Genomic DNA, 23,243 nt, shown 5'->3' with positions numbered 1-23,243 from the left:
GGCAATGAGGAAGTAAGACAAATAAAAAGAATTTTGTATTGGAATTCTGGCAGATTCCCAAAGTACGAAATTTACCCTAAAAAGTTAATCTCCCCAGAAACTTCCTTCCCATGGATAATTCTCCCCGAGGAAAATTTCAAAGCAGAAAATTCACCCTCACGCCCCGCCAAACCAAAAAACGTATGTACTAGTGCTATAACCAACGTAAACAATGGGTAAATTTCGTAACTTAGACTTTTCCTCAGGGGCAATGGAGGGTCATGTTATCTAAAAAATACCCTAGATATATTTCGTTTCAACTATGTCGAACAGTATGGCAATCTCAAGATTTTGATCAAATGACTTTGGTGGAAAAGGGGCGTGGGAAGGTAGCTAGATGCCCTCTATTCTTGTTGGTTACTTGAAAAACACTAGAACTTCTAATTTCCGTTTGAATGAGCTTTCTCCAGATATTTTAGGATCATTGCTTCGATAGAATCACCCATGGGGAAAAAATAAATCAACACAAATCCGTGATCTTTCTTTTGGCAGAAAATGCAAAATTCCACATTGTTAAAGATTCTGCAGTAGGGTTTTCTGATACGCTGAGTCCAATGAAAAGCTTAAAAACAACGATACATAAATCATAAGCGTAGATAAGGATCTCGCTTTGAGTAGAGATAATAGATATAAATCGTTTATATTCTGATATAAAGCATTGAAAACGCTTAGAATGGAGAGATCGGGATGAAACTTGGTTGGAAGAATAAGCACAAGTCCTAGATATGTGATTAACCTAACCAGACTGAATCCGATCTTTTTTGGGGAATTAGGGGGGTGTTAATTCGGAAAAATTAGAAAAATTAGTTGGAGAGAGAAACCAAAAATCTTGGAGAAAGCTTAGAGTGGAGAGATCGGGATGAAACTTGGTGGATAGAATAAGCAAATGTCTTATATACGTTAGTCACGTAACTGGACTCGATCGGGCCTCTCTTTGGGGGATTTAGGGGGAGGTCCAGTGCTTTGGCGAGTTCGGTGCTTCTGAACGGGCAAGGACGATGAAAATTGGCAGGCGTGTCAGGGACCTGCACAAATTGACTTGATAATAGTCGTTTTTCCAGATTCGATAATATGGGACCAATTTAAACAGTCTAAGACTTTAATGTTTCAATAATTCTGTTCTCATCGCTAACAACTAAGAAAAATGACATATTTGGATTTATTTCCTAGAAAACAAATCAAAAGAAAAAGCTTAAAAGACCAAAATTATTACATGATAAACCTAGGCCTATTATAAATTAATAACAAAACGTATTGCACAACAACATAGCTGTGGCAACAATTTAAAGTCACGTTTTGACTTCCATTAAATAATTCACTGGGTTGAGCAGGTAGAATTTGTACTGTAGGCAATCAGCTGTTCATACGTCATCTGCTGTAGCGTGACTGTATGCTGTATGTTTATAGATATGTAGATTCACCTAGAATTATAAATAAGAAAAATATATATAAATTTCCCCGATTATTTTCTTTATACATTTTATACAAGCAAATACTCTCTAAAAACATGGTGGCTATAAATGACGTTTGACGAAAAACAAAAGAAAATACAATGAAATATAAAAATGATTAAGAAACCAAGAACGGTGGTTATTTTCAGTCATCGAGAACGAAAACGAAAAGAGAAAGCAGATAATTCGGCAAGCACCCTGGCAAGCTGTCCTCATCGTTCAACACACACATACACAAAACGTTAACCTTTTGAAGTAGACTGTAACGAGACAGAGAAAACACTGAATGTTTTCCAATCCCGATCCCGACACTTTTTTAAACTTCTTCGAGACGCAGGTGTCTGTTACATCATAGGGTTTGCCTGTTACATAATAGAGAGTGTTTACTTGGGTTTTTATGCCATAGGCTTTTGGTGATACCGAATAGAGTGTTTAATCTTGCTTGCTACGTAATAGGACTTGTTAGAGTCCATTAGTCAGGCGGTGAAGTACCGGTTGTAACTGAGGGGGCCATACTCGTGGGTGTTACGTAATTACGGTGCACATGTTTGATGTGACGCAATCTTACGTGACTTGTCAGATTTATTGGAGGTGAGGTAATTTTACGTAACTTGGTAGATTTATTAGGAATGATGCAATGGCAGTGCACACGCGGGTGCTACGTAATGACTATGTAAACGTGGGATGTTACATAATACTTCAAGAGATATCATCTTCTTTCAATGCGTTTTCTTTTTTTTCTCAGGGAACATTTATTAACTAAAGATTTTTGTCCACATTAGGACTCAAAAGATATTCACACTCAACGGAATGGAGCGTTAGCAAGCTGGACCAACAAAATCTTTCTAATATTTTGATTCAGCTAATAAATTCTAAATGATGACTTATAACACACAAGGAGAATCCCTTGTTCGCGCATACTAGAATGACTAAATGAATTGCGCGTTCCCATATGGCTGCAATAATTGACACGCAGAGGAAAATATCGATTGCTGGATTTGGTTACATTTGAAGAGCACCTGTTTGTTAAGTAATGCTTTAGAGAGTGTTATCAGATAATATTGCGGGTTGCTCTTAGCGCATTTTTTTAGTGCGAGATTAACGCATATTTAAAGCGAGAGAATCATTATGGCTAGAGTATCATATGGCATACCTTCATACATGATCAAAAGTCTTTCTTTTCCTCTTCACTACACAGAATTGAACACTTATATTAGAGGCAAATCTTGAACGAACAAAACTACAGTTTGAAACGTTGATTGCATATTTTCTTCGATGTTTTAACATCAACGTCTTTACTTGACGCTCATTAAAAAATGAAGATTTTTGTTAAATAAATAATCCCTGTATCTTTTAAAAGAGCTTTACAGTGTTTGAGAGACTGTTTTCTTATTCCCTGTTACACTCACTGGTTAGCACAAGGCACCCTCTAGCACATATTATCCCACATATGACATTTTTCGGGCATTTTCCTGCAAAAATATTCGTTTACACTTGAATCGATTGGTTAAACTTAATGCAAATTCCATTAGCGTTTCTTCAGAAGACTCTTAGCAACTGAGGCCAGCGTGACACAATGTCACAATGATGCAGTGTAAGATATTTTTCGGACATTTTCTTGTTAAAAATCAAGCATTAAATCCATTGGTTCATGTTTTCGCAAGCCAACCCTCCGTGATACACCATGTCAATTCATACCACTGTGCCAAACTATCACTGGCCCATCTAGCACCCTCTCATCATTCTTAAGACATTTTCAGGTATTTTCTTGTTAAAAATCATAATTAAAGCCAATTGTTTAAGTTATCGCAACCCAACCCCCGACGTGGTACACCATGTCAATTCACACCAATGTGTCACACTATGACTGGCCTTCTGGTACCCACTTATCATTCTCAAGACATTTCAGGTTATTTCCCTGCTAAAAATCATGCTTTTTCCTGTTAAAACAGACTGGCAATTCCAAGCATGTGACACTGATTGCTTGACACACAGCACCATCAAGGAGACATTATCGCACATATGATATTTTTCAGGCATTTTCATGCAATATTCTCGTTTATACTAGCATCGATTGTTTCAACTTAATGAAAAAATCCCACTAGCGTTTCTTCTGATGACTCGTAGCAATTCTCACCACCGTGCCATACTATTACTGGCACTCTCTAGCACCCCTCATTATTCCTAACACATTTTCCAGATATAAAAAAAAATCAAGCATTAAATCCATTGGTTCATATTTTCACAAACGGACCCTCCGTGATACACCATGTCAATTCATACTACTGTGCCAAGCTATCACTGGCCTCTCTAGCCCCCTTTAGTACCCCCTCATCATTCCTAAGACGTTTTCCAGGTATTTCCTTATTAAAAATCCTACTTTAGATCCAATGGCTCAAAATATTGCAACCCAACCCCTGACGTGAAACACCATGCCAATTCACACCACTGTACCACACTATGAACGACCCTCTGGCAACCCCTTATCAATCCCAAGACATTTTACAGATATTTTTCTTGTTCAAAAATCATGCATTAAATCCATTGGATCGTGTTTTCACAAGCCAACCTTCTGTAATACGTTATGTCAGTTCAAGCCACTGTCCCACACCATGACTGACCTTCTGGCACACTATGACACCCCTCATCATTCCTAAAACATTTGTAGTTATTTTTAAATAAAGTGACATCCGATTCAGCTTTCCTCGCTTCTGACCCGCGCTCACAGCGGTTCCAGTTCTGTTTCTGCTGGCTTCCACCGATTCCAATTTCAGTCCAACCAGTCCCGATTCCAATCTCGGTTCCGATTCCGCCACTTCCGCCCTGCGGTTTCCACAGCTCCGATTCCACCAGTTTTGGACATTACCTAAATCTTGCAAGTTACTATCAAAATCTGGAATGGTTATAGCAGAACCATGTCTGTTACTATCAAAATATTATCGGAGAATACCAAAATCCTGTGTGGTATTATCAAAATCTAGTCTGTTATTGTCAAAATCTAAAATGGTAAAATCAAAATCATGCCTGCTATTACCAAAATTTAACGTAGTAATATGACATCATTTCTACTATAATAAGATTATCAAAATCTTGTATCATATTATCAAAATCTTAACACTACACTATCAAAATATCGACTGATATAGTCAGAATCCTCTCTGGCAATATCACAACCTGAAGTGGTATTATCAAAATCATACAAGTAATTACCAAAATCCTACATGGAGTTATCTTACATTAATATTATTAGGCGTTATTAAAATCCTGTGAGAAATTATCAAAATTTAGCCTCTTATTTTCAAAATATAAAATGGTGACATTAAAATCATGTCTGCTATTACCAAAACCTAAGCTGGCAATATGGAATCATGTCAGCTATAATCAAGACTATCAAAATCTTGCCAAGCATTACCAAAGTCTTGTATTAGACCAAGGGACTAACCATTCGGATTGTTCTTGAGTGATTTAATGAAGTATTAGTTAGTTGTAACCGGTTTATACAGAGTCTGGAGAGTAAGTAGCATGTAGACATCAAATTGCCGGTTAATAAATATTTGTAAAAAATATTATTGAATAAATAATTACAAGAAGAATTGCTTAGAATAACCTGCGCCTAATCGTAATTTTGAGTGAGAAACCCCTTAAGTTCAACCTTCTCATATTTGTTTAGTTGAAGCGACGAAGAAAACTGATAACTTTGTCTTTGATCGAGTTGCCGCCTCAAAAAAAGAATTGACTAGGGAGTAAAATGCTTGGACTTCAGCTAGGCCTTAAAGAAATATCTTCAGCAACAATCGAAACGTGACTGCTATTACCCAAATCTAATATGACACGATTGAAATAATGTAACTTATTAATGAAACTTAACAAAGTGCAATAAAAACCGTGTATGCTTTTATCAAGACTATCAACATCTTGTCAAATATTATCAAAACCTTACACGATATTAACAAATCGTGTTTAAATATTACAAAATTTTAAATATTGTGTTGCATTATCAGAGTACTGCGAGATATTATGGCAATCCTTTCCAATACTACCTAAATCCTATAAGCTGTTATCAAAATCTACAATGATACTACCAAATCACGTTTAAATATTACAAATTCTGGTCTTGCATTTTCAAATTCTTGGGGGATATTATGACAATCCTTTTCGCTATTACCTAAATCTTGTGAGTTAGTATCAAAATCTAGGATGATGCAAGCAAAATCGTTTCTGGTACTATCAAAATAATATCAAGCCTTAGCAAAATCTTCTATGATACTATCAGAATCAGGCCTGAAATTATCAATTATCTTGTGCTACATTAACAAAGTCCCACATGATATAACGAGAATCCTCTGATATTATCAAAACTTTACATAGTATTAACAAAATCTTGCAAGTTATTAACAAAATCATGCATGGTATTATGAAAGTTCTGCCATATATTAATAAAAATATTTTCTGGTAATGTCAGAGCGTATATGATATCGTCAAATCTGACATGATGTTATCTAAATCGTGTCTGCAATTACCAAATTTAACAATGTGCAATCAAATCCCGTCTGTCAATATCAAGATTATCAAAATATTGCCAAGTATTACCTAATTCGTGTATGATATTATCAAAATTTCAACTGGTTTAATGAGAATCCTTTATGACAATATCAAAACCCTAAATAGGGTTATCAAATCATGCAAGTTATTAACAAAATCTTGGAAGGTATTATCGTTTAATCTCGCAAATTATTAACAAAATATTTTCAGCTAATCAAAAGGTGTCTGATATTATCAAAATCTAATATGGTGCTATCAAAATCCTATTACCTTTTAACAAAACTTAACATAGTGCTATCAAAATCCTGTATGCTATTATCAAGATTATCAAAACCTTACACGATATTATCAAAGTCTAGCAAGATATTAATAAATCCTTTGAAATATTACAAAGTCATACGAGACATTATGAGAATCCTTCGTAGCATTACTTAAATCAAGTTATTATTAAAAATTAGTGTTGTTTTAGCAAAATCGTGTCTGATAGTATCCAAATACTATCAAGTATTACCAAAATCTTGTATGGTATTCTCAAAATCTTGTCTAATTTTATCAAACATCTTGCCCCACATTATTAAAATATCGTCTGATTTAACAAGAATCCTCTATTGCATTATCAAAACCTTACGTGGTATTATCAAAATCATATAGCCTATTAACAAAATCTTATAAAAATTGTAAGTGGAAAAAAACTAAAGTTATAGATAGTACTGACTTTTTGTTTTTACTTAGGTTAAATTTTGTTAACTGATTTTGGGTTAGGTTTGTTAGGGCTTAGTAAGCGTGCGCGCCCAAGCTTATCTATAACTTCAGATTTTTTGGGACTTTGTTAATAGGTGGATTTTTTGGGGAGTTTGTTAATGGGTTGATTTTGTTATTAGATTGTATGATTCTGCTAATGCCACGTAAGGTCTGATAATTTAATAAAGAATTTCATTATATCAGACAAGATTTTGATAATATTATACAAGATTTTGGTAATACTTGATAGTATTTTGATAGTACCAGACGCGGTTTTGCATTAAAAGAAAATGAAATCTCTTAAAGTATCATGTAACATTCCCCGTGTACATCGTCATTACATAACATCCACGTGTGCACTGTCATAACATCATTCCCAATAAATACGTGACAATAAGTCACGTACGATTACCTAACCCCACCGGCAGATACAGGGGGGCTAGATTTTGCTCATTGGCACCCTTGTCACTTTGGGCCCCCCAAGATTTTGCTCTAGATACGCCCCTACCTCATCCCCAATAAATCTATCAAGTGACATAAGGTTGCGTCACATCCCAGGTGTGCACCGTTATTACGTAACACCCACGTTTGTGCCCCCTCAGTTACAACCGGAACTTCCCCTCCTGACTAACGGACTCTAACAAGTCCTATTACGTAACAAGTAAAATTAAACGCTCTTTATTAGGCAGCACCCAAAGCCTCATTACGTGCAAGACGGATATATATCGCATAATATCACATAATATGCAGACGAACATAATATCAATAAATAATATCACATAATATACAGACGAACATAATATCAATAAATAAATGAAACCCAAAACGTTGAGAAATTACAGTATTTAATTACAGAAATTAGAAGTTAAACTTAAAACAAACAGAAACTACCACAAACACTAGAGTTTCAGGATTGAATCAAAGAGTTCGTGGCAACGAACTGAAAGTAAGGAGCAACACGGAAAAATAGTAACCGAAACTCCAAAAACGGAAGTTCGATCCCAATACACATTAAAAGAATTGGATTTGTATGCTGATTTTGAATAAATATGTTTCATCAAGTTTAGTCTTACCCATCAAAAGTTACGAGCCTGAGCTATATCGACATTTTTACTTCGATGTTCGATATATCAATTTCAATACCTCTGGTCAGTTTTTTGCTCTGATTAACTTTAAATTTCCCAAAAATCAATATCAAAATATTCAATCAAAGGGTATTTTCCACAATGTTTTCAAAATTTTCAATGAAATACAAAAAACTTACATTATATGAATGAATATTAATAAAATCCTGATTTGGAATTATTCGGGCTCAGGATAAAGAAAAATAAGATACTGGCGATTTTTGGATCGCTCTTCACACAAAAATTTCTTTTGTATTTAAATCTCCTTACTCAACGACTCTTTTGTTTCAGGAGTTTTTCTTAAATAATTGGGAAAAAAGCTACAATTAGCGTAAAAACGAGGTATTGAGAGAAGGGACCCACTCCTCATACACGGGACAATTTTGGTTCTTTTTAACTTTGGATGTTGCTCCTTACTTTTAGTTGAAGTAAGTCTACTTAATTATTTTTCAAATAATGCCGGAAAATCGACCGTTTCTTTGTTTGTCTGACTCTGTGTGTGTGCGTGTTTTTTGTCTCTCTGTCACCGTACCTGTGTGCCTGACCGTGTGTTTGCCTGTCTGTGTGCGTCTGAGTGTGTGTTTGCCGGTCTTTCTGTTTGTCTTTGTGAGTTTGACTCTGTGTGTTTTGTCTCTCTCTCACACCGTGTCTGAGTTTCCGTGATTGTGTGTTTGCCTGTCTCTGTGCGTTTGTTCACGACAGGGGGTGCCACCAGGAGAGGGAGTCGGTAAATTGTGCCACTCTGGCGTCAACTGCTACGAGTCATCAGAGGAAACTCTGAAGTTTTTCTTATAATTGGGAAGTTTTTTTTTTATCAAGTTTAACCGATCGATTCTAGTGTAAACGGATATTTTTACCAGAAATCGACTGAAAAATGATTTAGCTCTGATAAAGCACGCCAGAGGGTGCTGTGTGCCAAGGTGGTGCGAACTGACAATATATACCACGAGGGGTGGCTTGAGAAAACACGATCTGATGGATTTAAAGCATGATTTTTATCATGAAAATATTTGAAAAATGCTTTAAGAATGATGAAGGTGCCGTGTCTCACCCATAATTTATCACGGTTGCGGGAACTATCATGGAGGCATCACGTTGGGGTGGATTGCTAAAACACGACCCAATGGAATCATAGTATAGTTTTTATCAGTCCGATAGTGTCAGAGGAAGGATAATATGTATCTTAGAGAAGTCACAGGCCATCCATAGTGTGCCACGGTGGCGTGAATTGACATGGTGTATCACGAGGGAGTGGCTTGAGAAAACATGAACCGATGGATTTAAAGCATGATTTTTATCATGGAAGTATCTGAAAAATGCCTTAGGAATGATAATATGTATCAGGGAGATGTCACGAACCAGCCAAATATTGTCACGGTGGCGTGAATATACATTATTTTGGCTCAAAGAATCGTGGAATTTTCTCTCACCTCTCATAAATATCTCTTAATATGGCTTGAATTTACTTCTTATACCAGCCCCCTGGAATTGCTTGCTAAGAATACCGCCTTTCTTTAATTGACGCTGTTTTGCTTATATTTTTATCCTTTATCAGATTTTTCACGTTTTGATTTTCCGTTTGTTGATTATTAACTACCTTTTCTAAGATTTCAAGATGATACTTGTGATAACTTGCAATCAGGAATACAGTCATCAGTCAATGAAACGTTGCATTCTCATAAAACCTCTCATAAATAAATCTTAATATGGCTTAAATTTGCCTCTAATAATAACCCTTCCCCTCCCCTTGAATTGGTTACTAGGGTTCCCGCCTTTATTTAACCCACACTTTTGCTGCTTATGTTTTATCCTTTAAAAGCTTTTCCGCGTTTTGTTTTTCAGTTTGTTGAGTTTTAACTGCTTGTTTTTGTGATTTCATGATTTTATAATGCTTGTGATGCTTAGCAATCAGGAATGCAGTCTCGGCTCAAAGAAATGAGGCATTTTTATTAAAACGTCTCGGAAATATATCTTTATATGGCTTAAATTTAACTCTAATAGACCCCCCTCCCCTGGAAGTGGTAGCTAGGGTTCCCATCTTTCTTTAATTCCCAGATTTTTTCTTATATTTATCCTTTATATCAGTTTTTTTCACGTTTTGTTTTCCCATTCGTTGAGTTTTAACTGCTTTATTCTGTGATTTCGTGATTTTATAATGTGTTTTTATTAATAAAACTTGTATGTACAAAAAATGCGTGTGACATTTACACAATGAAATATCTAAGGCAAATTCTATGTAACACGTCCATGATTCAATACCTAACTCAACCTGTCTATGTCACATTAGAACTTTAATACATCGTGGCTAGCAGGTGCGCGAAATAGATCAATAGTCAATAGCATTGAGATGGAAACACGCGATCCATTTAATCCTTCTACAAACTGCAGCAAATTCTCTGGGCGGGGAAACAACTTGTCACGTAGAAGGTATTTCCCAAATCCAAATATTATGAAACATTATTGGTCGGCTGTCTAAGGCTCAGGTCTGGTCATTGAAGAAATCTCTGGTCTTGCATTTGATTCCTAAAGCGGACAAAAATCTTGAAAAAACCCTCTTAAAGCATCATGTAATACCCTACGTGTGCACAGTCACTACATAAAATCCCACGTGTGCGCATCATTACGTAACACTCAGGATTGCGTCACCATTACGTGATACGCCGCGTGTGCCCTCAGTTACAAGCAGGGATTCCCTCTGGGGCCTGAAGAAACAAGTCACACGAGAATGCAGCATCCTTAACACAGGTAAGCATTCCCTATTACGTAACAACCAAAGAAATCTAGATAAAATTTATAAAACCTGCCGGCTGCCATGGAATGGCGGGAAATGTGTGTCGCTGAATGGTGGGATACGTGGGTCGTGGAATTCCCTATTACGTAAAAAATACCTGCATCTTGAAGAAAATTAATAGCACCTGTGTCTAGAGGGAATCGCCGTAAAACTTTTTCGTTAACCATTAAAGAAGAAAAGACTAACGGCTATGGGTCAGTTTAAAAGCATTATAGCGTCACTACTCCCTTTAATAACCTCAAACGGAAAAGGGGTGTATATGTATCTATTCTAAATATCAATCCGTTTTTGTTTTACGGTTATTGGAGTAAATAAAAAAGTTGTGAGGTTTTTTCGCTCTTTTGAAAGTTTACAATTATGGAGATACCGGCCTTTTGATACCGGACAGACGATATATATATAATGACAAATATTCTTAGATGCCTTGGACTAGTTCTCAAAATGCACCAATACCAATATCATAAATAGAAAACTAATCTTCGTTATCCAATTTATTATAACTTTCGATTTAATTTCCAAATAATTCTTTTTCCTGGTCTAAGAAAATTTGCACTGGTTAAAAACAAACAGAAAAAAAAACAACAAAACACGAGAGATCTTTTACTCTAAAGACCAAAAAACGAAAAATAATTTTAATCATTAAAAAGATTCAAGATTGTAATAAACAATTTATGTGACTAATGAAAATAAGACACACACTTCTCATGATGACAAACTTGACTGAACAGATCTGGTAATCAGTTAGGATGAATTTTTAAAACTTCAGATTTTTATATTAAGAAAACCTAAAGTTGTACAGCAACAACTGCTAAAACCATGAAACGAAACACAGAGTTTCAAAACATCCAAAGAGGAATATTTAAATGAAAGTAGATGAAGCTGATGAAACAGAAAAATGAAGAAGAAGCGGATATTTCTGGTCGATATTCCTGGTGCATATTAGAGATCAAGCGAAGACAAGAAAGATCAAGGACTGGAAATGATATAAAACTTGTCATTCAATGTCACTTTTTATTGTTGTCAAACACGACAATTATTTTTATTGTCACTTATTAGTGTTTCTCCATTCCTTTTCCTTCCTTTGTTCGTTACTAAACCTCGACATCGGCCAAAAACATATCTGCCATTTTTTTTTTCAATTAACTGGTCTTAACCCCTTTTTGTATGTTCTAAAAATTTACAATCATGTCATCATAATTGGGCAATTCGATTATAAGAATTAAGTGACAGCGCAAAATTAAGCAAGGGAACGAAAACATGATTTATCTCGATAAATGCATTTTGTCCGAACTTTTTTCCACGATGTCGAATCTTCTTTAGATAATTATAATTTTACACTCCGACTCTAACAGTCAGGCATAAGAGCTTCAACATGAGCATTATCAGCAGTAATATCAATATTTACATTTAAATAAAGTACAATGATGATTACTCTAACTATGTTAGAGTAATCAGTTTGGAGGAGTTAACAGTTCCCTGCCTTTTACATTTTCTATTTAAGCTGGACTATTGCTTGTTCTTGGAAATATAAAACATTTGAAACTATTTATAACTACAAAGGGCAAAGCCAAAATCCAGTACAGTAAAATAAAAGCATTCAAAAAAGAAGAAAGAAAAGTGTAGAGCTGAAAACAACAAAAAATGAAGAAAAAGCATATATGTTGAGCTATTTATAAATACACAGGGTAAACACAAATCCAAACTGTAAACTAAAAGCCTGTAAAAAAAGGAAAAAAGGTTATAGCGAAAAAAAAAGAAAAAAAGATAGAGGGTCCAGATAGAGAATGTTCCAGATATTTCGGACCATTAATAACTAAACAGGGTAAAGCCGATCTCAAATACAGAAAAAAAGACTAGCAATACAAAATCATTAATCCCTAGACCAAACAAATTAAGAAACTGAAGAGAAGCAAATCTTTGGTGGTATAACCTGGACGCAAGGACGTATCTAGGATTTTTGTTGAAGGGTGGGGGAGGGGAGGGGTACGAAAAACTTTACAAAAAGCAATAAATGTTTGTCTTATGTATTTCATTACTTTTTTACGAGCCAGAGATAAATTTGGGGGGGGGGGGAATCCAACCAGGTAACCCCCTTGGATACAGGCCTTTCTGGATGCATTAATAATTAAAAGATACTACCACCACTAACAGTGCAGTGTTGCACGAAAGAGTTGGAAAAATTCTACGAATCATCTACGAAAATCATGATCCCAAATAATGGTCTGATTAAAAAAAACGGAAAAAAATAATTAAAAAAAATATCCGTCTAAAACTTTTGGAAAGTAGGGTTATTGTTTTGTTTTCAAGCTCCTTTTTGGTTTGTAAAATAGTCAGGGTAAGTTAAACGGCAGAACATAAATAGACTTAGTGGATTTGGGGACAAAAATGGACTTAGGGATGAGATTTTCAGGAATGAGATACAAGGGAGGAATGAGAGGACTTTATATTGAGTGATAAAATTTATGTGGGATTAGGAAGTTGAAGAAGTTGATGGGTACAAGTATGGCATATAAAGACCTTTTTCAACACTCATCTATATATTATATGAATTCAAAGGTGCGTCTTTAGTGGTATCTCCCCTGACTTTAAGCGGACAGTTTCATTAACCATCAAAAGAATATTTATCTTATGAATATATCTCAAATTATCATGGTATGCACATTCTCGTGATATTTCCAAAAAGGTGCACTGAAACAAATCACTGATAACAATACTAAAAATCCAATTGTGAAATCGATTGCGCAATTAACTTATTACGATGTGGTGACACTTAACACCAGTTGGCCAGCGTCCAAGAAACAATACCTTGGTTACCTTAGAATTTATTTCTAAGAACATACTATCATCGATGACTTGTTCTCTCATTCGAGTAACGAGTCGTTCTTTTACCATAGGAAATAATGGGTCTCACACTCGACTCCTACATCAGGTATAAATTTCATAAAATCAATAGAAAACTGCTTGGAAGCTAAAAATGTATCGTGGGAAAAGAAAACATGTCACCATCTATGACTAGTTAACAATAACACCATCTATAGCAGCACTGGTGGAATCGCCGTTAAACCTTCTTCCTGATCTTAAACCACTATAGAAGAAAAGAGTAGAAGGGACTGGCCGCTTAAACTCACAAGGGGGGTACTACTGTCTTTGTTTATAATTTTTCGTTTTTATACTTTTACACTAACCATAACTCATAAAGGCCACTAACGGGGTTTTTGGTTACACTCTGGGTATGCTTTTATCGGGTAATCAGTAAAGCATTGATGTTTTAGAAATGTACGAGTATGGGGAAAAACCACAAGTTTACTTGAATTTGATTGTTAAATTAACCATGACTCATGACGGCTTTTAGTGTACATAAATATGCAAGGTATAAAAGAAAAAGTGTAAACAAATATAACCATTGTGCCATTTTTGAAAATAGAATTGGGTTTATGATTTCGCTTGGCAACACAAATACACAAGATAGCTTTTTTTTTCAATATACGATCAAATGCATTCAAAAAAGCTACATTAGGTTCGGTATTGGACCACACCATGTCTTTTCTTCAAGTTTATTAATTGATGATGACCACAAACGGACTTAATATAATATTAACATTTTATTTTTCAATGAAAAAAAAAATCGTAAGAGTTTGTTCGATAAGAGTTGCTCAGCTATTAAACTAGTGCTTCCCGTTATAAAAAAAAAAACAATCTAACAAAAAACAGACAATAACATAGACGATACTGTCCTTGTTCTAATTAAGATGTACTAATGATCTCGTGAGCGGAGAAAAAGAGAAAATGCTCACGGCACTTTTTGGCGTTTCCTACATATTTGAGCAACAAAATAGTAGTCTGAATAGAACTAAAAACAAAAAAGTGACGAAGATGCACGCCCGGTTTTTATTGTATTTTACCAGTCCTCTTGGTGAATTATCACGGAATGCGTCAGTTATTTATGTATTGGAAGATTCAACTATGATATTAGTCCAATTGCTCTCTTATACAAACACAAACAAAAAGTTTCTCCTATTCCGGTGTATTGATACTTATTCTAGGGAATTCCATCACAAACATCCGAAGCTATGGGGTAATCAAGTGCTAGGGCAATATGTTAAGGTAAAACAAAGTGTAGAATGGTCAAAAATATGCTTCAGTCAGATTAAAAATCGTCAAACTGTCAGAAGTCTAAGCGTTCTGTCACTTCAATTTCAGGAATTTTAAAGATGTTTGCTTATGTGTTTTAACATAGACAATGTGTTGAAGTAAAGTGTAGCATATCCAACCTGATGTTCAGGTTGGATATCAGCTTTACAAGTTCTTTCGAAGTGGCTTTCCTACCTGAACATCTCACAGTTGGACCCTAAGTAGCACGTAATTGCAACATCAGAACTAGCTCTTAAAGTTTAAGGGGGTGGATCAAGGGGGGATGGGAATTTGAAGCTTGGCCCTATTAGTTTTCTTAATAATATCCTTTTAGAATCTAGTTCTAGTCAGAATTCATTTTGACATAGCCTACAAATATCCAGAATTGAATAAAAAAATTTATTCAGCATCCGACATTTTGAAACCCGAAAAAAACAAATTTTGAGAAGAAACCAAAAAATCCCAAAGCCTCCCAGTGGAAAATCTTATGACTCACCCCATTCCTCATTTTCAGAATTTCTAGTCAAGTTCCTCTATTTTGGTCAATCATCTGGGGCCAAATTGGGATGGAAGTCGTACGGAAGCATTTAATAGAAATTGGAACTTATGGGGAGGGTGTGAAGCGGAATGCTTTAAATGGATTTGGGCGGAGGAGGAGCGTGCCTAGCAGTTTTAGCACCAGGTGGTTCGGTACTGCAATGAGTTGTTAGTAGTAATAGTAGTCAAAATCCTCATGACCTGGGATACATAAATCCTGAATCGAAAGTTATTACTACTCTTTGTTCGACTTTCCAAAACCTTGCAAAAAAGAAATTTTTTTATCAAATTCCCACGTTAAAACTTCCCTAGTTTAGTAGAAAATTTTCATAAAGTGAACAGACTGAGGCGAAAACAAAAGAGAAGTTGGTAAATTGGATGCTCAACATTTGGGTAGAAACAGACGATCCAAACAGGATGGACGCAATCGACAAAATCGGAATTTAATTAAATTGGAACGTTCCAAAAACAAGTCGTCATTCGAAATTTTAAAGATTGAATCTTCGCGTCACTGAATAATAGTACTTTATACAGTATAGCAATCTGTTCTGGTTAGAAATTTGGGTACTTATGTATTATATATTATGGGTACTTTATGTATTATTCGAAACAAACCCGAGAACTTGTATCGCGAACATGAGACATTATCCTTTTTTCCCGTGTTAATACGAGACAATTAGCTTCAGCGGAAAAATACATTGTACCTACATTTTAATTAAACATTTAGTTGGTATTTTGGCTAGGTTAGTTTACATATCTAATATAATAAGCTCTGGGCGGCCCCCCTTCCATAATTCCTTGCTGTAGTTTTCACAGCCGAAACTAAATGTCTGGTATTAACACCGTGAAAAACGGGTAATGTCTCATGTTCGCGATACAAGTTTTCGAGTATGTTTCTCGTATAATACATAAGCACCAAAAATCTTAAGGACTCGGATAGGACAAACGTGAAATTTTGCTACGTTAAAAATCAGCTCTGAGACAATTAATAAATAAAAAAGAATTTAACTGTTATATTGAAATAAATTCTTAACTGCAAACGAACAAGCCTCTTCCTCCCCTCAAGGATAAGTCTGATATTTTATTGTATTTAATTTGGTAATTGAAATAGCTTGTTCTGTTATTGTTTTTTTCAAAGATAATATTAAAAAAAAGTAAAATTCATCAGGTTTTAACGACCCAGAGGGTCCTGGGGGGAGGGAGCATTTATAAATAATGTGTCCATAATATGTAAAAGCCCTTTTAACTCGTCCTGTTTTGAAAATTGTACTGACTCAGATGAGAACAAACATTGAAAACTCAATAACTAATGATTAAAAAAGAGGAAAAAAGTGATGTTCAATCTAAATAACAAACAAATAATGTTCTATAAAATATCTAAAGCCGAACTGGCCAGCTATGACAAAACAAAGAAATGAATCCGAAAATGAATAATTGACAGCATCGAACGGTAACCATACAATTATGTCGCAACAACAGTATAATTAAGTCCATTTTGAATTCATAAGGGTAGCTGGAAATTGTATATGTGAGTAATTATATATATATATATATATATATATATATATATATATATATATGCATATATATATATATATATATATATATATATATATATATGCATATATATATATATATATGTATGTATATATATATATACTTATATATATATATATATATATATATATATATAAATATATATATATATATATATATATATAATATTATTTCAGTTTTGGATTCTAGTTGCTTCATTGTTTTTTTTTATGCTGAAGACGAGTCGTTATATACGGGTTAAATATTCGTTTGATTTCTGTTCTCTTATTTCCTTTGCTGGCCATAGACCTTTTTGTCACTTTGGGGCTCATTTCTTTGTTTTGAAATATTGTTCTACATAACAAACAAATAATGTTCTCAAAAATATGTCCTGCATAATAAATAAACATTTTTTTGGACGTCAAAAAAGCGTACCGCAAAGACTCAAGTAGACGATACGAATTTACAGACTATATGCTGGTTTTTCCACAACCTGCTCGTAAACTAGTCTCGTGTACTCGATGCATTCGATCCGTTAGCTCCTTCTAAAAAATGCTCAGGAAACGGTTGAACTGCCACCGACTTGCCGGCTTTCGAAAGATCTAGCTTGTACACTAGCCACGTGTACTTAGATTAGTGTGTGCACGAGTTGCTTGTATAGTAATACATTATAGTGGATTTAAGATTTCGACTGCCGGCTTTTGAAAGAGCTAGCTTGTATTCTAGCCACGTGTACTTAGATTAGTGCGTGCACGAGTTGCTCGTATAGTAATACATTATACTGGATTTAAGATTTCGACTGCTGGCTTTTGAAAGAGCTAGCTTGTACACTAGCCACGTGTACTTAGACTAGTGTGTGCACGAGTTGCTCGTATAGTAATACGTTATAGTTGATTTAGGATTTCGACTGCCGGCTTTTGAAAGAGCTAGCTTGTACACTAGCCACGTGTACTTAGATTAGTGTGTGCACGAGTTGCTCCTATAGTAATACATTATAGTGGATTTAGGATTTCGACTGCCGGCTTTTGAAAGAGCTAGCTTGTACACTAGCCACGTGTACTTAGATTAGTGTGTGTACGAGTTGCTCGTATGGTAATACATTATAGTGGATTTAGGATTTCGACTGCCGGCTTTTGAAAGAGATAGCTTGTACACTAGCCACGTGTACTTAGATTAGTGTGTGTACGAGTTGCTCGTATGGTAATACATTATAGTGGATTTAGGATTTCGACTGCCGGCTTTTGAAAGAGATAGCTTGTACACTAGCCACGTGTACTTAGATTAGTGTGTGTACGAGTTGCTCGTATGGTAATACATTATAGTGGATTTAGGATTTCGACTGCCGGCTTTTGAAAGAGATAGCTTGTACACTAGCCACGTGTACTTAGATTAGTGTGTGTACGAGTTGCTCGTATGGTAATACATTATAGTGGATTTAGGATTTCGACTGCCGGCTTTTGAAAGAGATAGCTTGTACACTAGCCACGTGTACTTAGATTAGTGTGTGTACGAGTTGCTCGTATGGTAATACATTATAGTGGATTTAGGATTTCGACTGCCGGCTTTTGAAAGAGATAGCTTGTACACTAGCCACGTGTACTTAGATTAGTGTGTGTACGAGTTGCTCGTATGGTAATACATTATAGTAGATTTAGGATTTCGACTGCCGGCTTTTGAAAGAGATAGCTTGTACACTAGCCACGTATACTTAGATTAGTGTGTGCACGAGTTGCTCGTATAGTAATACATTATAGTGGATTTAGGATTTCGACTGCCGGCTTTTCAAAGAGCTAGCTTGTACACTAGCCACGTGTACTTAAATTAGTGCGTGCACGAGTTGCTCGTATAGTAATACATTATAGTGGATTTAAGATTTCGACTGCCGGCTTTTGAAAGAGCTAGCTTGTACACTAGCCACATGTACTTAAATTAGTGCGTGCACGAGTTGCTCGTATAGTAATACATTATAGTGGATTTAAGATTTCGACGGCCGGCTTTTGAAAGAGCTAGCTTGTACACTAGCCAGGTGTACTTAGATTAGTGCGTGCACGAGTTGCTTGTATAGTAATACATTATAGTGGATTTAAGATTTCGACTGCCGGCTTTTGAAAGAGCTAGCTTGTACCCTAGCCACGTGTACTTAAATTAGTGCGTGCACGAGTTGCTCGTATAGTAATACATTATACTGGATTTAAGATTTCGACTGCCGGCTTTTGCAAGAGCTAGCTTGTACACTAGCCAGGTGTACTTAGATTAGTGCGTGCACGAGTTGCTTGTATAGTAATAAATTATAGTGGATTTAAGATTTCGACTGCCGGCTTTTGAAAGAGCTAGCTTGTACACTAGCCACGTGTACTTATATTAGTGCGTGCACGAGTTGCTCGTATAGTAATACATTATAGTGGATTTAAGATTTCGACTTCCGGCTTTTGAAAGAGCTAGCTTGTACACTAGCCACGTGTACTTAGATTAGTGCATGCACGAGTTGCTCGTATAGTAATACATTATAGTGGATTTAAGATTTCGACTGCCGGCTTTTGAAAGAGCTAGCTTATACACTAGCCACGTGTACTTAGATTAGTGCGTGCACGAGTTGCTCATATAGTAATACATTATAGTGGATTTAAGATTTCGACTGCCGGCTTTTGAAAGAGCTAGCTTGTACACTAGCCACGTGTACTTAGATTAGTGCGTGCACGAGTTGCTCGTATAGTAATACATTATAGTGGATTTAAGATTTCGACTGCCGGCTTTTGAAAGAAGATTTCGACTGCCGGCTTTTGAAAGAGATAGCTTTTACACTAGCCACGTGTACTTAGATTAGTGCGTGCACGAGTTGCTCGTATAGTAATACATTATAGTGGATTTAAGATTTCGACTGCCGGCTTTTGAAAGAGCTAGCTTGTACACTAGCCACGTGTACTTAGATTAGTGCTTGCACGATTTGCTCGTATAGTAATACATTATAGTGGATTTAAGATTTCGACTGCCGGCTTTTGAAAGAGCTAGCTTGTACACTAGCCACGTGTACTTAGATTAGTGCGTGCACGAGTTGCTCGTATAGTAATACATTATAGTGGATTTAAGATTTCGACTGCCGGCTTTTGAAAGAAGATTTCGACTGCCGGCTTTTGAAAGAGATAGCTTTTACACTAGCCACGTGTACTTAGATTAGTGTGTGCACGAGTTGCTCGTATAGTAATACGTTATAGTGGATTTAGGATTTCGACTGCCGGCTTTTGAAAGAGCTAGCTTGTACACTAGCCACGTGTACTTAGATTAGCGTGTGTACGAGTTGCTCGTATGGTAATACATTATAGTGAATTTAAGGGCAATAGCCGTAACAGCAGACGACGACACGAAGTTTCAACATGCCAACAAGTTGAACTGAGTAAGTGGGAAGTTTTGTGTGTACTCGAATACTAGCGTAATCATCGGTATGTTGGAAGCCGGCTTGTAAGCTTGTAAACTCGCCTATTAACTTAAGCCCTGAAATCTTCAGTTCACAGCATTTCGATAATGCTGATGATAAATAGTGTTGAAATTCTTAAATTACAAAAAATGGGCTTTTTCAAGACATTTTATTTTTAATGATATAATTTTAGTAGCATTTACTGTCATTTTTTTACCTACACTATTTTGACGTCGTATAGCTCTCGATTGATGCTCAGGTAGTTTCGCAAAATAGGAAAGTTCTTTAAAATGCTATCGAGATTCGTAAGGAAAATTACAACACGACTATTTTTTAACCAAAAATCGTTTTCGATTCAAGTTTCTCAAGTCTATGTCTAAATTATTACAGTCAAAATAGCTTGTTTTTTTTTACAACATACTTCACTCATTGCCATGGGAAAATCGCCAAACGGCATACGTTCTCGGACATTGTAAAAAGAGATTTTAATCAAACTCTACTCGAAAGAAAATACAAAGACGACACTGTCTTTCCTGTATACTAAAAGTTAAAAGGAATGAGAAATTTTTGTGAACAAAAAAAAAAAAAAAAAAAAAAAATCTTGGATTAAAATAAAAATCGAAGTGAAGATTTTGGCTACATGACTCATAGCTACTCAGCCGAATAGCAATGACGCAAAAACTTTTTGATTGGGTTTTTGATCGTCCTAACAGTTTCTTTTTGTTTGCCTTTCTTTTATTTCATCATTATTGGTCATATAGCTGAAAAAGTAGCTTCGGTTTTATTTTAATGACTTTCTCTACAAAAAACTCCTTTCCACATAACTTCTTGGTTTTTATATTTTCAAATCTAGAATAGCTACCCTTGAATATTTTTAGGGTACAGCCCGGTGAAAATAGGCCCAAATAAAAAAAAGTTTCCCGGCTATTTAAGACACATTAAATGACCATGAAGTGAAAACCCGTTTTAATAGCTGAACTCAGCTATTGAAAGTCCTCAGCAGATAGACGCGAACAAAGAAAAGCTTCCCTCCATTTTCAAAATGTAATATATGCCATTGAATAGAAAACCCTTTTCAAAAGAGGAGCAGGCAAAAGTAGAACTCGGCTTCAGAAAGCACTGCAGTTAGGGGTAAAAAAGCTCCCTTCCATTAAAGAAACAAAAATAACTGCTACTGAATTTTTCAAAATCAGAAAAGGCAAAAGCTGATTCTGAAAGCAATCTGCAGTAAGGAGTAAAAAAAAATATTCCTTCTATTCTTAAAACAAATTAACTGCTACTGAATCGTAAACCCTTTTCGAAAGCAGAAAGGGCAAAAGCTGAACTCAGCGTTTGAAAGCACCCACCAATTAGGCGTGGACAAAAAAAAAAACTCCCCTCTATTTTTCGGATGCATTAAATGCTCTTGTATTAAAAACCCTTTCCAAAAGACGAACGAGCTAAAGCTGCACCCAGCTTTTGAAATCCCTCTGCAGATAGACGCGAGCAAAGAAAAGCTTCCCTCCATTTTTAAGATGTATTATATGCTACTGAATTAAAAAACATTTTCAAAAGATGAACGGTCAAAATGTCGTTAGTCGTGAACGAACCCCCTCTCTGCACGTTTGAGACTTATTAAAGGTTGTTGATTGAAAACATCTTTTCAAAAGGCGAACAGGCAAAATCTGAATAATTGATAGAAAAAAAGCACGAAAAAAACTTACAACTTAAAAAGATTCTTATTGATTCTTGAATGTTAAATGCTTATAAGGCTTTCTATTTAAATATCCTATTTAAAGATAAATATAGCAAACTGACAAATAAAGCTTTCTAAAAGCACAGTTAGAAAAGGGAGTGTAAGGGATACAACAAAAGACAATCGAAATAATTCCAAAAACACAAATTAAGCACACTTTAATGAAAATTATCTATAATCGAAAAAATCCACCGGTAATAAGCCATAGTGTGACACAATATACGCTTTTCATATAATACCAACAATATTACAATTTACGACACCCATACAAATTTCGATTGTCAGTTTCACTTCTACAACTTCAAGCTGCCTACAGAAGATGAACTAGTTTTACGAAGAAACTCGAATGACACAGATTAATTTAGTCACATTTAACGCTTAAAAACGGACTTTCTTCTCACAATGGAAAACAAAGAAAACTATATTCACACAAATGGATTTTCTTTGGCAAATAAAATATTTACAAAAATATATTTCGTTACGAAGAACCTATTTTTGTAAATGCTTCCACCAACATTTCCAACTTGACTAGATGTTTTAAAATATGCCTTAAAAAAGCCCGGGAATAAGTCACCTCTAAGAGCCGCTTTTTGTTGCTTTTAGAGCAAAAGTTTGCTTCTTTTCAGCTTTCTAAATTCTAAGATAATTTCCGAAATCCTAAAAAAAATATCCTTATGCTTGCCCAAATTATTTTTAACTGGTTAAAAAGATATTAACAAAATGTATCTATTTTGTTCCCGTTTAACGGAAGCAATTTTAGTCTCGCAAAGCTTGCCATCTACTTTGACTAGTCGATGGCATTTCTGATTGAATAAATTTTTGAAATTGCTAACTTAGTTCCAGAACTAAATTAATGTTAACGGCAATTAATTATTTACGCTCCTATAAAGCGGATAGACTAAAATCATAAGCAATTTGTATTACTGTAAGTAATAAGCATTTTAGGGCCTAAATTTGTATTAATCTTTAATATTTAGGCATAGGGTGATAACAAATAAGTAATTAAAATTAAGTTATCGAGTACACATTTAGTCTGTGATACGAGTCCGCAATGTTTTTAAAGGAAGACTTAGTTTTCAATGAATATCGTTCGGGTAATTTTATAGTTAATTATTTTCATGTTTAAGCAAATTGCTTTTACCTGCTATATAAGCATTCGTCAAATATATTTATTTCTATTATAACTAACCTTAGAGGTAAACAG

General features: G+C 35.2%; 1 protein-coding gene across 2 annotated transcripts in view; it reads right to left on the bottom strand.

The window, feature by feature from the left end:
* Positions 1-1,175: 1,175 nt before the first annotated feature.
* The window catches only part of LOC136031739 (phosphatidylinositol 3,4,5-trisphosphate 3-phosphatase and dual-specificity protein phosphatase PTEN-like), an 80,348-nt gene continuing 58,280 nt past the window's right edge, over positions 1,176-23,243 (bottom strand). For both annotated transcript variants that reach the window (XR_010618573.1, XM_065711446.1), the window contains one exon: positions 1,176-1,460. Coding sequence is in view for 1 of the 2 variants with exons in the window: in XM_065711446.1 (XP_065567518.1) it covers positions 1,441-1,460 (20 nt within the window). In the remaining variant the exon portion in view is untranslated. The remainder of the gene's footprint in view (positions 1,461-23,243) is intronic.

The sequence above is a fragment of the Artemia franciscana genome, chromosome 10 (assembly GCF_032884065.1).
Source record: "Artemia franciscana chromosome 10, ASM3288406v1, whole genome shotgun sequence".
Classification (NCBI taxonomy): domain Eukaryota; kingdom Metazoa; phylum Arthropoda; class Branchiopoda; order Anostraca; family Artemiidae; genus Artemia; species Artemia franciscana.
The sequence above is the reverse complement of the archived record's forward strand: the minus strand, read 5'-3'. Positions and strand labels throughout refer to the sequence as shown.